Genomic DNA, 16055 nt, shown 5'->3' with positions numbered 1-16055 from the left:
TCTGGACCTCACCAATTTTTAACCCTGGCTACGGCCCTGGTCAGACTGCATTTCATTTAAGCAAAGTTCTTGTACAGCTGCTTGTGTGTGTGTGAAAGCATGCAAAATTTGAAAAGCTTGACTTCTTTTGAAAGTTCAAATAGGGTTTTGTAGGAAAACCATTATATTACTCAAAAAGTGAGGTATCAAAAAAGGAATGGTTTTGGTCTTGCTGCCAAAATACGGGTATCATTTTGGCAGTAGCACTGAAAGATTTCTAATGAAACCCAGCTCTACACATGGCAGTGACCCTCTGTTTCTGACATTCAGATAAAACATAGGTGGAAATAACTTCAAAGAGCACACACTGACACATTACTTATCTTCTAACTGATCAATAGGCATTCCATAACCCTACCTCCAAAACCTGACTTATACAAATCCTCCCATGAGCCATAATGCTAATCTCTATGAATCATCTTTGCCACAGAGATTGAGCAATCCTAAAACAGCCAAATCAAGCCCACAATGTTAGCACACAAATGATTCAATAATTTGTAAAACCTGTTTACCTGCAGGTGATTTATCACAGCGAGTAAGAACAGAGACACGTTTGCAGTGTGTCTGGTGGTACTGGTTCGTTAAGAGCAAACTATATTTTCTTCCATATAAAATGTGAACCTGGCACAGGAAATATATGTATGAGGTACATGCCCAGCTGTGTTGTGTAAAACCGGATTATATAAGTTTATTGAGACTAACGACTTAAAGTCCATGAAGAACATGAGCATAACCTGAGCTATGAGAAGAATGTTAAGAATGTTAATTAGATCCAGGATTTGTTTTTTTTACCAATACTCTTAACCTCTCATCGAACTGTGGGCCCTTTATTTTTTTAATAATCATCTTTCATTTCAGCAACTGGAGAGAATGCACATAATTGAGAAAACAGCCAATAGAAAAAAGGGTTTCTCAGGTCAATACATAAAATGCAGACATACCTGCCAAAACCAAACAAAAACAGAAAGACATGTAAATAGTAAAATTTAATAAAGGGAAAAAAGGAAAACAATGCCAAGTGGATATTTATCATTACTAAAAATTGGGGTGTAACAAACAGACTGACTTCCATTCCATGTTACTGACAAACAATAAAATGGACTGTGGCTAAACTATAGGTAACTGTAGGAGCTTAACGCAAACATCTACATTGGTGCTACTGCATTACATGGTTAAGCAGTCTGACTTGTCTGTGGCAGTGTTTTCTTACACTTTTCCCCAGAAGAACAGAGAAAATACTGTGTTTTATTGTTAAATACAAAATGGTCATATTTTGATAGAACAGATCAAGTCTAACAACCATTATGACCATTTAGCTCCTGCATCGCTGTAGCCCTACCTGTTCAGGCAGGACAGAAAACAGTGCTCACAAAAAAGAGGACATAAAGCACATATGGGTGCAAGAACAGCCTATAATATGTTCTTCTGAAATCCCCCTCCAAAAAAAATGAACACAAATTACATCAGGTTGTACATACAGGCTTACATGCATACTACGTCTGCAGTATGTCTGCATATTTATGTCATTAGACATAAGACAAATGTTGGAGGCCTCCAACATTTCTTTCAGTACTAAGCAGAGAGTGTTTCGTAGACATATTGTAGACCATTCTACAATGTAAGGTTACTATTTTGTAAGGGAAACAGTAGGTTAACTTTATCTAGAGAACACAAATAACTCAACAACATGCCTTTGTGAATCAATGGCTATACTCAGAGTCACTCCAAAAGAGCGCAAATCACTAATCCTCACTTAATTTATCCCATCATGCCATTCCAACGGGCTTCGGGCTGTCACAGATAATTCACTACATTCAGCAAATTAAACAAAGCTCATACGTTCCTCCCCTGCTCCTTGTACCACAACCTACTACCCTCCAAACTGAAATTTAAAATATTAGAAAGCAAAGCATCCCCAGGTGGGATCTAAAAACACACACCGTGGCTTAAGTGACAGCAAACTAAACTCTGAAGCATTTCAAGACAGATTGAAAAACGTCGGTTAAGTCTAGTGCATGACCAATTTACTTTATGAGGTTACTGGGGAAAAAAACTGCCAGCAAAGAAGACTTTGGCAAACCGATTAAAAAATTAAGAAGTTCCTTATAAAATTCTAAGGAATTAACATCTCACCATCAGATGCAAACAGGTCCACTTTCATTGGTCCTTGGAGCAAGGACCAAGTCACAAAACATTAACAATAAAATGCTGTCAATATCAAACCAAAGAACCGGAGTCCAACTCGGCAATGGTTCACTCGACACAATTCAGTAATGTGATCTAGCCATTTAACCTTATAGCTTAAAGACTTAAAATAGTCAGAATTCTTGTTGTTTTTAATAACATGATTGTAAAAGCTACGGTAATAGGTTGAAGGTGGTCCTAACGGTTTCGCTCTAAGCCCATATAAAGCCTGGAATCCTAAGTTTCGTCTATTGGAGTTGGACTTTGGACCCTTTTTTGGGGGGGGGGGGGGTGTCATTACAGAAACGACAAACAAAAATCAAGCAGGGACACAGCTCCCAACAAACAGGTGCTAGCATTTTACCATGTCAAATTAACTAGCAAGGTCTTTTGTAGTAAATCATTACACAGTCAACAGAGTAGTGAGGTTACATTGAGATCTCAGAGCTGATTGGCCTGCACTGTGTTTAGGCAATCTTACTGTATGCATATTGTAACTCATCACCAATTTAACAAAGTCATGGCATACAAGGATTACAAGCTACAGAGCACGTTCTCTTGAATGTTTAATTTTTTTGGATTTAAAAATGCTCACTTTGGAGCACTTTACTACACATTCAGCCAAAATTTGCCAAATGAACACAATTTTTTTTGGAACATGCTATGTCTGACGCAAGACTGCACAGATCACACTTAAAAAGGAGACAGTTAACACTCTCCATGGAGTAGCTTATTGAATGTATTTTTATTCACACATAACACAAAGAGCATGTCCAAATGTGTGTATGAATTCAAAAAATTAGCGACTGTACTAAAACAAGAAAGGCTGTGCTTAGCCACAGTGGTGCTTTAAGCTACATGCTTATGTCAGCATTCTAACATGCTAATAATGACAATCCTAGAATGTTAAAAGACCACAAAATCAAAAACAGTGCCCAGTGTTAGAGATATCGGCTATAGAGATGTCTGACTTCTTACCAATATAAAGCAACAAGATAGCACTCTTGGCTTGTGAAAAACTAAAATACTCTGGTTGCGTGTGTTGTTTTTCATGGAGGAACTATTTTCGTTTTTCCGAACTACACCCGCCAACCATATCATTGTGCAGAAGTCCCTCCTGGTCCAACATTGCTAGCTTGTGGAAATTAGATGATAGCTAACAGATACTGCTAGCTCACCTGAGCTAGCTAATGTTACAGCTAAGCCGAGGAGGACACCATTAATGTTTCGCAATCTCGCACGGTCACGAGCATGAGCCTCTCGTCCATGCCTGCGCTTCCTTCTGTGTGGTGATACAGTTGACAGGTCTAGATCTGTACAAACAACACATGAAACTGCTGACAACTAGGTCTGTGGATTATCTTGAGTCACCAGGTCATGATTTCTGGGAAGAGAAATTTCAATGTGCTGCTGAGAATTTCAAATGTAATTGTTTGGTGCTATGAGCACGCCAAGTGCCATCTAGTTACAGTATATTCAAGAGAAAGCAGACATCTCTATGGCTGATATTTCCGACACTGGGTAACTAACACCAAAACAATCTAAACTGATAAATAGCACTACAGGTAAGTGCCAATTTTATTTTGGGGTGAACTGTCCCTTTAAGCAGTTTACCATGTTTACTATCTAATGCCACATTCTATTTACCTCGGAACTCGGAAGCCGGAGCTGGGAATGACGTCATACCCGAGTTGAATGCGTTCCATTTAAAAGTTGGATTTTCATTGTTTTCATTAGCTCTAGCCCGGTTAGCAATACCAGTTGATAACGCATTACGCCGTTTTTTGTGCATGCAAACAGCGTAACAACATGTCCACAGATAGAAGTTGAACATGCCTGTGTGAACGACTGATTTAGTGACACAAAAAAGACAGAAGTGCTTATAACTTCATGTTACTGCAGCTATCACAACTGTTGATACAGGGGGCAGCCATGTTGGATTTTGAACTCGGGCTACTGCGAGGTTGTCCGAGTTCCGAGCTCGGAAATCTGAGGTCAGGGGGCGTGTTTACGACTTTGACCTCGGAAAATCCGAGTTCCGCAGCATTAGCTCATAAAACTTTGACCTGCTGCTGGGTCTAGATAAAGTCAGGTTATGACCAAAGTCAGCGGGATTCCTCTGAGGACCATGACTATCTGTACAAAACGTCATGGCAACCCATCCAGTATATTTCTGTCGGCTCAGTCTAGACCAAACTGACATTGTATGCTGCTAGTAGGGCTGCACAGTATTATGAAAATATCTATATATATCATTCACGATATTGAAGGGAATGATCATGTTTGTATCATTATTCTCATTTTCATTGACTAATATTAAATCTTAAAAAATGTAAATGATTATAATGTGATTTCTGCGAGGATCTGTACCAAACAAAGATGTTTTTCTGTAGTCTGTAGAATACGATTTGTAGGCCGGGACGTCTCTGCAGCACCACAATACTTCATTCAGAATGGTTTGACACATTTTGCCTTTAACAAATATTGCGCCCCTCTGCGATTTGGATATTGCACTAGTCCATACTGCGATTTCGATAAAATTGCGATTAATTGTGCAGCCCTAGCTGCTAGCACGGTTAAAAACAATCAAGTACTGTCAACTGTGCTCACGATATAATTCATTATTTGTTCAATATCATCCCCTCTCCTCTATATATTATATTTTATTCTCTAGCATCAGAAAAGAAAAGTGTACAGTGACATGTCAGCAGTGATGTGTCAGGTATCAGAGCAGACAGCATTGTGTGTTTCCTTAGATGACAGTAACTAGTAAAATCATAAGTTTTACTGGTCTGGGACACAACTGATAAAAGTGATTGTTTGTGCAAGCAAATACGCAAAGAGTAATATTTCACTTTGCCAGACATCATCACTCGTGCCATCATGATAAACGTTTGGGGAGAGAATTTGGCTGAACCAAACTTCAAATCCAAGCAGACAGATACAAGCTAATTTTAAGCAGAAAAAGCAGTTTTTACATACGCATGTATTTTGTTGAAAAAAAATAAAAATAAATCACTTGTAGTTACATCACATGCCAACACGAATGTATGTGATTGTATGTGCAGCACATTAAAATTAAAATAGATAGTGTGCAGTTCCTTTTTAAAGAATAAAAATCATCTGCAAACGTTCACACACCACCACAATACTCAGTTGTATTTGAAATTAACAAAGTGGTATTTACCTTGGTTATGAGCAGAGGTTCTCGATGCTCCAGTCCCCCTCTCAGTGTAAATCCCCACGGTGCTCCTCCTGAAAGAAATGCATCCACCAGCTTCCAGCCATCGCCATCTTTGCTCCTCTGATCCAGATTTTCTGACTGCTGCATCCCATGCCAAAGGCTCTCTGCTTGTGTGTAGTGTGGGTCATGTTTATATCCCTCAGCATTCATGGTACTGCTATAAAAGGAAACATGACAACATCCAGACAAAAAAAATTAGAATAAGCACTTACTAAAATATGTTACTGTTGACCAAATGGCACTGTATTTAAAAAGGCTCAATCTTGGGCCCAGTTGAAAATACTGTCAGGCACAATCTGTAAAGATGTTCTATTCCAGTTCTATGCTGATGAAACCCAGCTGTAACTCACTCTGAAATCTACTATCCAGCCTGGCAAGATCAGAAAACTACAGCTAGGCTATACCTTCACTGGTACTAAAGACAATATTACCCCCATCTCTGCACTGTTACACTCATTGACAGTCAATTTTAGAAATGATCAAGATTTTACTGATCACTTTCACAGCTCAGCACGTTTTAACGCTGATCTTTTAAACCCCCCTGAACCTGAGCGTTACCTGAAAATACTACTGACTGCTTTATAGACTCATTAATAAAAGCTAACTTAGCATTTGCCAGTGGCTGAAGATGCTACAAAATAATTTTAGGAATATATACTGTATGTATACAATAAGAAAATGTTACATTGTAAATATTCTTTCTTGTCCTGTTAATTCTTTTCTCTTAATACATGTTATGCTTTGCTTTTTTAAATACTTTTCATAGCTGACCTTGTTTTGGATCATGTGTTTCTTATTTGTATTAATTTCTTTCAATTCCCCTGACATTTGCACTATTACAGGCGTAGCTGTTTTTTTCAAATCTTATCTCAAAACTTATTTATTTGGAATGGCTTTTAATACATAGTAGCGCTGTGACATTTCCCTTTCTTCCTCTTACTTTTATGTAGCCTAAGCTTTTCTGATTTTACTGTATGTTATTTTATTCTTGTTCCTTGGTGTAAATCACTTTGGATACCTGCTGATTGCTGTAAAGGGCTATATAAATAAATGTTAATTGATTGATTGATTGTTTAGGCGAAGCACTTGTAATGCCTGCTTTTATTATTAGCCAATATTGCAACAGATAATAGAATGCTGTACCACTGTCAGTCTGAAATATAATACAGGTTTTAACCGTTTTACATCATAACAATAAATGCAAACTAATTAAAAAAATATATAAAAGACCTCTGAATTCTTAATAGAGCCTAATATATGTAATACTATACTTTACAAACCCAAATGGGTTTCCGTAATTAAGGTAAACGTGGGCATACACAATGCTGTTTATGTTGCTAACTTTAATGACTATTGGTAGCCTATTGTCTTTTACATGGTGCAGGGTTTAACTGGCATCACTGACAATAATGTGAACACAGCATGTATTTGCTGAGTAATACAGTAAGTTCATATTCAAACATGACAGCACCATTCCACTGAACGAAACACAAAAGGTAGGATCAAATTATGGAATATGGGGTCACTATAACAATATCCCTGAATGTACCTTTATTGTCACTGCAGTGAGATAACATTTAAATAAGCTTCTTAGAAAAAAAAATGGATAAAAGGTAAAGTTAGTCCACCCCTAAAAAAAAAGACTAATTTATACATTCTTTACAGTATTTATTAAATAGTATTTTAACATAATGGCTCTAATTTGAAAAATTCAACATTATTTCAGTGGTTTTGGGCCGCTCCCTTTATTTCTATATTTCCAGTGATAACATGATATTTTAGATGTAATCTTTCCATAGATTCCTGACTTTTATGGTTATAATGTCTGGACTAGAATGAAATTCAATACGTGTTCTTAATTTGAAAGGTTAAAGACCCCAAACGAACGCGTGGCTGTTAAATCTAGTAACTTGGCTTGTCAGGAAAGCTGTTTTGTCTCCGTCTAAATGGTATAAAAATGCATCCTCGTGTCACTAAGTTAGGAAACCTGTAACGCTGCGTAAACACCTGTTGTCTTACTCCGGACAGGCTGACTTTAAACGTAATGCTCTTATGTGTGAGAGAACTCAACACACTAACAATGTCGAGCAGCACAATGGAATCCATCTTCGCCTGTACCAACAAATAAGCAAATCCGAGCTGAGTTAAACAGACTTGCTCTTTGAAATAGGTGTGAAACAAGCACTTTAACATGAAATAAGTTACTCTAGTGCCTAAGGTCCATAGCTTTCTCAAAAAGTATTACAAAACGCTTAAACGGCTGACCTTACCTGGGAATTCAACTTCTGGATAAACCGGTGAACACGACAGCTTCGTCGGGGTGGCACGCAGCCCTATCCCAGGTTTACGTTACACATACTTCATCTTTTGCAACCGTTTTATTTTCAAAGGAATTACTTTTTAGTCATTCGCTCATTGTGCTAGCTAACAGTTTGGTGGAGTACGCTGGGAGATCCACTGTTTTACACGCGGCAGTTCAGTCCGTATCCTACTAAACCGAGAACGACACACTAACACAGTAAGAGAGTTTAAATAAGCTAAGCTAACCTAGCTCCATCCATGGACAACAGGGATAACAAGTGGAGCAAACCACAGCGCAAGCGTGCCATCTACCGTCAGTTAGCAAGTGACGTTAAGGTGAGAATTTGTTGTAACATTACTTACTTCATGCATAGAGAGATAAACATATTTTAACACCACAGCTGAGACTTTAAAATTCATTTCTAGAGTGTGACACATAGCTAAACGCAACAAATCGCTATTAATCTCGTTAACTCAGCGTTACTATTTAACTTAGTTAACGTTAGGTAACGACGTCAAACTGAGCGGAGCGCGTATGTTTCCATAACAACCTGTAGGGTTATACGGGGTAGACATTAGGGTCAAACTTAACAACTTTGCGGAAGTAGTTGAATGTTAAAATGTCACCATCTACTCCGTAGTTATTATTTCAAACTATCAGACAATTGACATAAAGCTAAGTATTCATCAGTAGAGCATGTTAACGAAATCCCTTTAAGTGTATTGATAAGCTAGTTAAAGTATGTTTAAGAAGTGGGGAACGTGGCTTGGAATAGAAAACGAAAATGGCCAAGAAGAAGAAGCATCTATTGTTGTTAAGGAAGACAAGAATGTGGACATGAACACACCGACCACTGTCGGGGGAGATGCTCCACCGCCTCAGCTTCTCCAAAGAGCTGAGGGCTTCACTGGTAAGGTTGATAAAGTACATTAGTAAACTTTATAGTACTTTTTTTTGTTTACATACTAAACTCTCGTAGGGGAAAGAGAAGATACAAATGTTGTCAATATACAAGAAAGAATTCCCTAAGCAAAAAAACCCACAACAAGAAAAAAAACAAAAAGGGAGAGCTACTTAAAAATACACAAGTCAAAAAGGCTAGAGAAAATATAATTAACATTTAGAGCGAAACACACACACACACACACACACACACACACACACACACACACACACACACACAACCAGCTGCATCCCATTAAACATGTAAATGTAAACACATACGCACAGTTCAGTTCCAGTTAAATATTAATAATGAACTTAAATAAGCGTTGGTCAGCTGCTGGACTGTCACACACACACACACACACACACACACACACACACACACACACACACACAAGGGGCGATTCAATATGTCACTACACATTTTTCTTGCAATTTTACTAGATTTGATCTTTTTCAGTGAGGAAAAAAACAATTTAAAATCATGTATAAACCAAACAAGGGAAGGCTTACTTACTACCACTTACTGCAATGAATATGATACTTACCCACAAGAATAATCATATTGACTAAATCTGATACTGATGAATCTATATTATCCATATAAAAGAGGATGTGTGGCAAGGGGAGAGTAGGGATATAGCTTATAAATTCTTTTAAAGTGAGTCTCTTTGACTTTTGGGGAACTTTGTAGTACTAGTAGTAGTTGTAGTAGACTTTGCTGTAACAGTAGGACCCGTGTAACCCCGTTAATGTCTGTTGTATTTGCTTCTTTGCAGGCTACATTTATAATTTCGCCAGCAGTGCCTCAAAGAAACTGTCCGAGTCCGTCGTCGAAACAGCACAAACCCTAAAGAAAAGTGTGGAGGAAGGGAAGATCAATGGAATTATTGATAAGGTAAGTATCTCTTGCTCTCTCTGTCTTCATTTAAATGCCTTCACTTCCTTCTTTGTTCCAAAGACATTTGCCCTTTTGAATAATTTAGCCTATTTTCTTCCCTCAGACCATTCTGGGTGATTTCCGGAAAGAACAAGAAAGATTTGTTCAAGAGAACAAAGCTAAAACGTCTGGTAAGTAGTGAATAGTAGGCCTATGCTTATTTCTGTATGAAGTATGTCTGCATGATATTTAAGTACATGATATCACAGGACAGTACTACAGGCTAGCTTTCATTGTTTCCAGGTGCTGCTGTACCACCATGGGTTGGTTCTAATGAAGAGGACACCATACAGCAACAGATATTAGCTCTCTCAGCTGTGAGTATTACTCCTTATAACAGAGGTTCTCACACCTTTTTCAATAATGTTCCCCATTTGAATTGTGTTTTTAAGCCAAGTACCCCCTAACCAGCGATAGATTTACCAAACAGCAGCCATGTAACTGAAAAACATTTAAATGCTGATGAAAAAGGCAACAAAAACTTAAAGTCGGTAGAAAGAAGAAAGTAAGGCAAGAATAGGGGGGAAATAGTATCAAAAACTTAGAAAACAGCGACAAAATCTTTGTAAAAAGCGACAGACTCGTAAAAAAAAAAAAAAACACAGTAGAAAGAAGACAAACTTCGAAAAAAGTGACAAAAACCTTGAAAAAGGCGGAACTGTTTTTTGAAAAAAACGACAAAAACTTCGACAAACTTGGAGAAAAAAAGAAGACAGTAGAAAAAAGGAAGGAAGAATGGTCGAAATAGTGACAAAAAGCGACAAAAACAGCGACAAAAACTTTGAAAAAAGCGCTCACGTACCCCTGCAGTCCTCCAAAGTACCCCTTGGGGTACACGTACCCCCGTTTGAGAAACACTGCCTTATAAGATAGACTTTATTGATCTCATAGTGGGGAAATTCACCTGTCACAGCAGCTCAATGCAGCACAACAAATAACCAAAACACGCATTAAATATAAATAGGATAGAAAAATACACAAAGAAAGAATAAAAATAGGAAAATAAAAAGAGAGTAATAACGGTAATCTATAATAATAGTAATATCAAACATTTCTGTTGACTGTGAATCTGTATATAAATAAAAATGTAACTTGAGTTTATTGCTTCATTCGTTGACAGGACAAAAGACATTTTTTGCGAGATCCTCCAGCTGGGGTGCAATTTCACTTTGACTTTGAGCAAATGTATCCAGTCGCCATGGTGATGTTGGAAGAAGATGAGCTCCTTCAGAAGATGCGCTTCCATCTGGTCCCCAAACAGTGAGTGTTTTTGACACTCGCGTCATACTTTTTTTTAATGTTTTCATCACACGCATCCCCACATAAGAGTGGGTTTATTAAAAGACAGAAATATTAGAGTCCACCACAGCAGATGACTGCTTATTCCTTTTTGTCATTCATTTTAGGGTGAAAGAGGAAGCCTTCTGGAAGAACTACTTCTACCGTGTGTCTTTGATCAAACAGTCAGCTCAGCTCACAGCTCTAGCAGCACAACAGGCTGCTGAACGGAGAGACAGTGCTCCTGAGACTCTTCATCAAAAGGGTACCACACTATAACGCCTGTGTTTAATCTCAATGTTCTTGTCAGTGAATCATTTGACACAACTAGAGGGGTGAGGTTTTGCCAAATGTTGGTGAGTTAGGACATTTCGAAAACTTTTTGAACATAGTACTTTGGTTTTGTGACATAATCTGCCTAATAAGATAAGATAAAATAAGACACACCTTTATTGATCTCCAGCGGGGAAATTCGTTAGTCTGCACTTGTCATGTTATTGAGAATGTGTGAATATCACCTTATTTTTCTGTTAATGTACTTGAGAGGCAATGTAAAAAACAATATTTTTGCAGATGTAGTTGAACGGAAAACCTCCCCTGCCGTCTGCAGTACCAAACCAAAGTCAAGGGAGGTAAGACTCCAGTTTTGAAAGAATAAAATACCCAAGAAAATCCAAGTATAAAGCAGTAATTGAACTAAAATGAGTGTAGATACAGCCTGACCTCCTCCTGTTTCTGTTATGAAAGGAAGAAGAGGAGCTCTCCACCAGCCCGCCTGCGACTGAATTTGTGAGCGATGCTTTTGATTCATGCAAGATAAATGAGGACGACCTACGCAAAGAAATGGAACAGCTGGTTCTGCAACCGAGCACACATCAGGGTAGGTTTTATTTGTTGCTCTGGGTTGTCATTTAATTAGCAGAGTTGTTTATCAGAGTTCAATGAGTGACTCAGCACTGGGTTTTTCAGCGGAGACTCCTGACTGGGAGAGAGAGCTGCAGGAGGAACTTCAGGAGTACGACGTGTTGGCCGATAACGAGAACCGTGATGACAACTGGGACAAGGAGATTGAAGAGATGCTAATGGAGGACAGTTAGAACACTTACACAATCTGCTCCAGCCTTAACTTTGTAAAGACCCCTTTAAAGGTCAGAAACAGCCCTTGACTACAGATTTAATGCTCCCAGCGGAATGATTCATTACAATATTGGTCCTCTAACAACTCTCAGGACAGAGAAATACTACTGAACATCATTAACATTTCAGTGTACTATTTCTGTGGCCTATTTCTGCAGCCCTAAAAGTTGTATTAGTACATTTTTTATATTGTCTCCTGCAGTTAAAAGAAGAGGCTATATTGTCCTACATCTCAAGTTCATAATGTGATACGGAGATACGCCTTCACAGAGCATAAAAAAAAATTGCCTTAAAGGAACACGCCGACTTATTGGGACTTTAGCTTATTCCCCGTAACCCCCAGAGTTAGACAAGTCCATACATACCCTTCTCGTGTCCGTGCGTGTTGTAACGTTGTCTGACGGTTCCACCGGTAGCTTAGCCTAGCACAGAACCTGCAGGTAACTGGTTCCAACTAGCCTACTGCTCCGAATAAGTGACAAAATAACGCCAACATGTTCTTATTTACATGTTGTGATTTGTAGAGTCACAGCGTGTACAAATAACAAGGTCACATGAGACACAACCATCTTCTAACTGTATACATACTGGGAACTATATTCTCAGAAAGGCTTGCTGCAAAGCATATCACTCCGCCCAAGTAGCAGAAGTAGCAGTGCTTCACCTTTCTGAGAATATAGTTCAGCCAACATGACATGTTTTTTATATTAAATGATGCTGTGATGGTCGCTATAATATGTGTTAGCCTATTTTAATCTAACTTTTTATGATGTGTTGACAGTGCTTTACGGTATAGAATGTAATTCAGTCATACCTGTAACGCACGTGTATTTTATCAAAATGACAACATGGATGACTAAAAATGTATATTTTTTTATGTTTAAATGCATTGTCTCCATATGCACACATATACCTGTACTGTAGATGCAGATAGAATGTGCTTTTGAGGCATGTGCTCTTCCTGTCTCCAGACACAATGTATTCAGACCAAAAATCCATTATCTTTTATGTTTTTGTTTACTGTATATGCAAACTTCAATGTAGTGTTACATTTTGTTTAAACCTGAACATTTACTACTTTCTAAAATGTGTTGACTTTTTCTTACCCTAATGCATGTGATCCTGTTAAGATGCATGTGCGTTGTTTTTGGATACAGTGCTGTACCAGACATACAAAAACTAGGGCTGTCAAAATAACGCGTTCATTTCGATTAATTAATCTGAGAAAAAAATAACGCGTTAACACTATACTCAACAGCAGCTAACGTTAGCCTACCGCTAGCTAGTTAACACTATACTCGACAGCAGCTAACGTTAGCCTACTGCTAGCTAGTTAACACTATACTCAACAGCAGCTAACGTTAGCCTACCGCTAGCTAGTTAACACTATACTCAACAGCAGCTAACGTTAGCCTACCGCTAGCTAGTTAACACTATACTCGACAGCAGCTAACGTTAGCCTACTGCTAGCTAGTTTACACTATACTCAACAGCAGCTAACGTTAGCCTACTGCTAGCTAGTTTACACTATACTCAACAGCAGCGAACGTTAAACGGTGTAAAGTGTGACTGTAGAGGATTCAACACCGGGATGTAACAATATGCAGCTGCCGTCGGAGAAACAACACAGACGGTGCGTTAAATGAAACTGGTAAACTACAGTCTCGTGGTGCATTTGAAGTTTTTGTAAATGTCCTTTTCCTATCTGGTTGTTGTTTTTGTCGTTCAACAGCAATTTACTAGTGAAATAAGTTATTGTTATACATTATTATTAAATCATTTAATTTTGACCATATGGCCTTAGCAATAAACAAGCCGTTCTTTAATGCCACAAACTGTTGTTTAGTACCCTTGTTTTCTTCTTTTTTTACTTTCTTAAAAAGTATTGTTTCAGGCACCGTTAATTATGTATGCAATTAATTAATCACAGAGTATGTAATTAATTCAATTACATTTTTTAATGGATTGACAGCCCTAATAAAAACATATCAAACCAGAGTGAATCTTTTTAAAAAGCCTTCTTAAAGAAATCCTCTCATGCACAGTTTACTTTTACACATCTTAGTCAATGTGTAGCAACAGTTTGAGACACATTTACTCTTTTCATCACTAAAACTGGGCAGTTCAGTGCTGATGTGCTGTGAGTGATCAGTGGAGAATAAACTACAGCAGGGGTCTTCAGTGTTTTTTAGGCCAAGGACCCCTTAGCGGAAAGAGAGACTGAGCAGGGACCCCCAACACATATCGTATTAAATTGAGTTGCATATTAAACTGGGCCTCCAATAACGTGTAGGGAGGCCTAAGGCCTTCACACATACCTTTTTATGGTGCATACAATACTAAGGTATTAAAATAATTGACATATTCATTTATTTATACATCATGTTTTAATGTTAAACATACTGTACATGTGGCACAGTGACTCCTTAAGCTTAGCTGTATCTGTGGATGGCCACTTTAGTGGCTAGATTACCTATCTATAGGCCAGTAAGCCTATCATCAATGTTGAGTCTTTTTTTCCCCCCACAAATAGGCTGATTTATCTTTGCTTATAATATGTTGGATTCATGTTAATGTATAGTTTATGACATTTTAATTTTTGAAAAATTATCAAACCATTATTTGGTAGCCCGCCTGCAGTAACTCTGAAGACCCCCTAGGGGTCCCCGACCTGCTGTTGAAGATCTTTGAATTAAAGGAAGCAAGCGGTTTGTAACAGTACAGCTGGAGTACTCTTTATTGCTGAGCTTGAACAGGAAAACATGACCTTCCTCCTCTATCCATCTCAACAGTAAACACAATGTGTCCTCTAAGTTAGTCTATATCCTTCACGTTACACTTCAGGGATTGCTCCAGTGCTGCAGGAAATTCTGCCGGATGCATGTATTTTCCGTTTCCTTTGTCTTTCTTTGTGTTGGCGTTCTAACCTCCAGTGGATTTGTGAGGACTATGGTTAACTGCTCCTCAGATCTCTGCAGGGTAAATCCAGACAGCTAGCTGGACTATCTGTCCAATCGGAGTTTTCTGTTGCACAACTATTTTACAGCGGCTCTGTGCGGAGCTTAGCGCCGCCCATGACGATTGTGATTGGTTTAAAGGTCCCATGACATGGTGCTCTTTGGATGCTTTTATATAGACCTTAGTGGTCCCCTAATACTGTATCTGAAGTCTCTTTTATATAGACCTTAGTGGTCCCCTAATACTGTATCTGAAGTCTCTTTTATATAGACCTTAGTGGTCCCTAATACTGTATCTGAAGTCTCTTTTATATAGACCTTAGTGGTCCCCTAATACTGTATCTGAAGTCTCTTTTTATAGGCCTTAGTGGTCCCTCATACTGTATCTGAAGTCTCTTTTTATATAGACCTTAGTGGTCCCCTAATACTGTATCTGAAGTCTCTTTTATATAGGCCTTAGTGGTCCCTAATACTGTATCTGAAGTCTCTTTTATATAGACCTTAGTGGTCCCCCTAATACTGTATCTGAAGTCTCTTTTATATAGGCCTTAGTGGTCCCCTAATACTGTATCTGAAGTCTCTTTTATATAGACCTTAGTGGTCCCCTAATACTGTATCTGAAGTCTCTTTTATATAGGCCTTAGTGGTCCCCTAATACTGTATCTGAAGTCTCTTTTATATAGACCTTAGTGGTCTCCTAATACTGTATCTGAAGTCTCTTTTATATAGGCCTTAGTGGTCCCCTAATACTGTATCTGAAGTCTCTTTTATATAGGCCTTAGTGGTCCCCCTAATACTGTATCTGAAGTCTCTTTTATATAGGCCTTAGTGGTCCCCTATGCTGTATCTGAAGTCTCTTTTATATAGACCTTAGTGGTCCCCTAATACTGTATCTGAAGTCTCTTTTATATAGGCCTTAGTGGTCCCCTAATACTGTATCTGAAGTCTCTTTTATATAGGCCTTAGTGGTCCCCTAATACTGTATCTGAAGTCTCTTTCCCGAAATTCAGCCTTGGTGCAGAATTACAG

General features: G+C 38.3%; 2 protein-coding genes across 2 annotated transcripts in view; one reads left to right on the top strand and one right to left on the bottom strand.

Moving 5' to 3' along the window:
* Positions 1-7970, bottom strand: part of shroom2a (shroom family member 2a) — a 38718-nt gene extending 30748 nt beyond the window's left edge. Inside the window, exons 1-2 of the mRNA XM_078259795.1 lie at positions 7738-7970; positions 5411-5624 (exon numbers count right to left, since the gene is read on the bottom strand). Of these exons, the coding sequence (XP_078115921.1) occupies positions 5411-5617 (207 nt within the window). The 5' untranslated portion in view covers positions 5618-5624; positions 7738-7970. The remainder of the gene's footprint in view (positions 1-5410; positions 5625-7737) is intronic.
* A 187-nt stretch (positions 7971-8157) lies between these two features.
* On the top strand, positions 8158-13156 carry LOC144523861 (synapse-associated protein 1-like). The gene is made up of 9 exons (XM_078259798.1): positions 8158-8679; positions 9494-9612; positions 9719-9785; positions 9898-9971; positions 10775-10914; positions 11061-11197; positions 11506-11564; positions 11680-11812; positions 11902-13156. Exons 1-9 carry the CDS (start codon positions 8511-8513, stop codon positions 12027-12029), a joined length of 1026 nt encoding a protein of 341 aa, XP_078115924.1. The 5' UTR covers positions 8158-8510; the 3' UTR covers positions 12030-13156.
* The last annotated feature ends 2899 nt before the right edge of the window (positions 13157-16055 follow it).

The sequence above is a fragment of the Sander vitreus genome, chromosome 9, assembly GCF_031162955.1.
Source record: "Sander vitreus isolate 19-12246 chromosome 9, sanVit1, whole genome shotgun sequence".
NCBI classification, from domain to species: domain Eukaryota; kingdom Metazoa; phylum Chordata; class Actinopteri; order Perciformes; family Percidae; genus Sander; species Sander vitreus.
The sequence above is the reverse complement of the archived record's forward strand: the minus strand, read 5'-3'. Positions and strand labels throughout refer to the sequence as shown.

What these genes read in the sequence shown, in the direction of transcription:
- LOC144523861 (XM_078259798.1), top strand. Translation starts at nt 8,511, where the DNA reads ATGTTTAAGAAGTGGGGAACGTGGCTTGGAATAGAAAACGAAAATGGC. An exon ending in TTCCATCTGGTCCCCAAACA is followed by an intron (nt 10,915 to 11,060) that starts GTGAGTGTTTTT and finishes CATTCATTTTAG; the next exon opens with GGTGAAAGAGGAAGCCTTCT. An exon ending in GCAACCGAGCACACATCAGG is followed by an intron (nt 11,813 to 11,901) that starts GTAGGTTTTATT and finishes TGGGTTTTTCAG; the next exon opens with CGGAGACTCCTGACTGGGAG.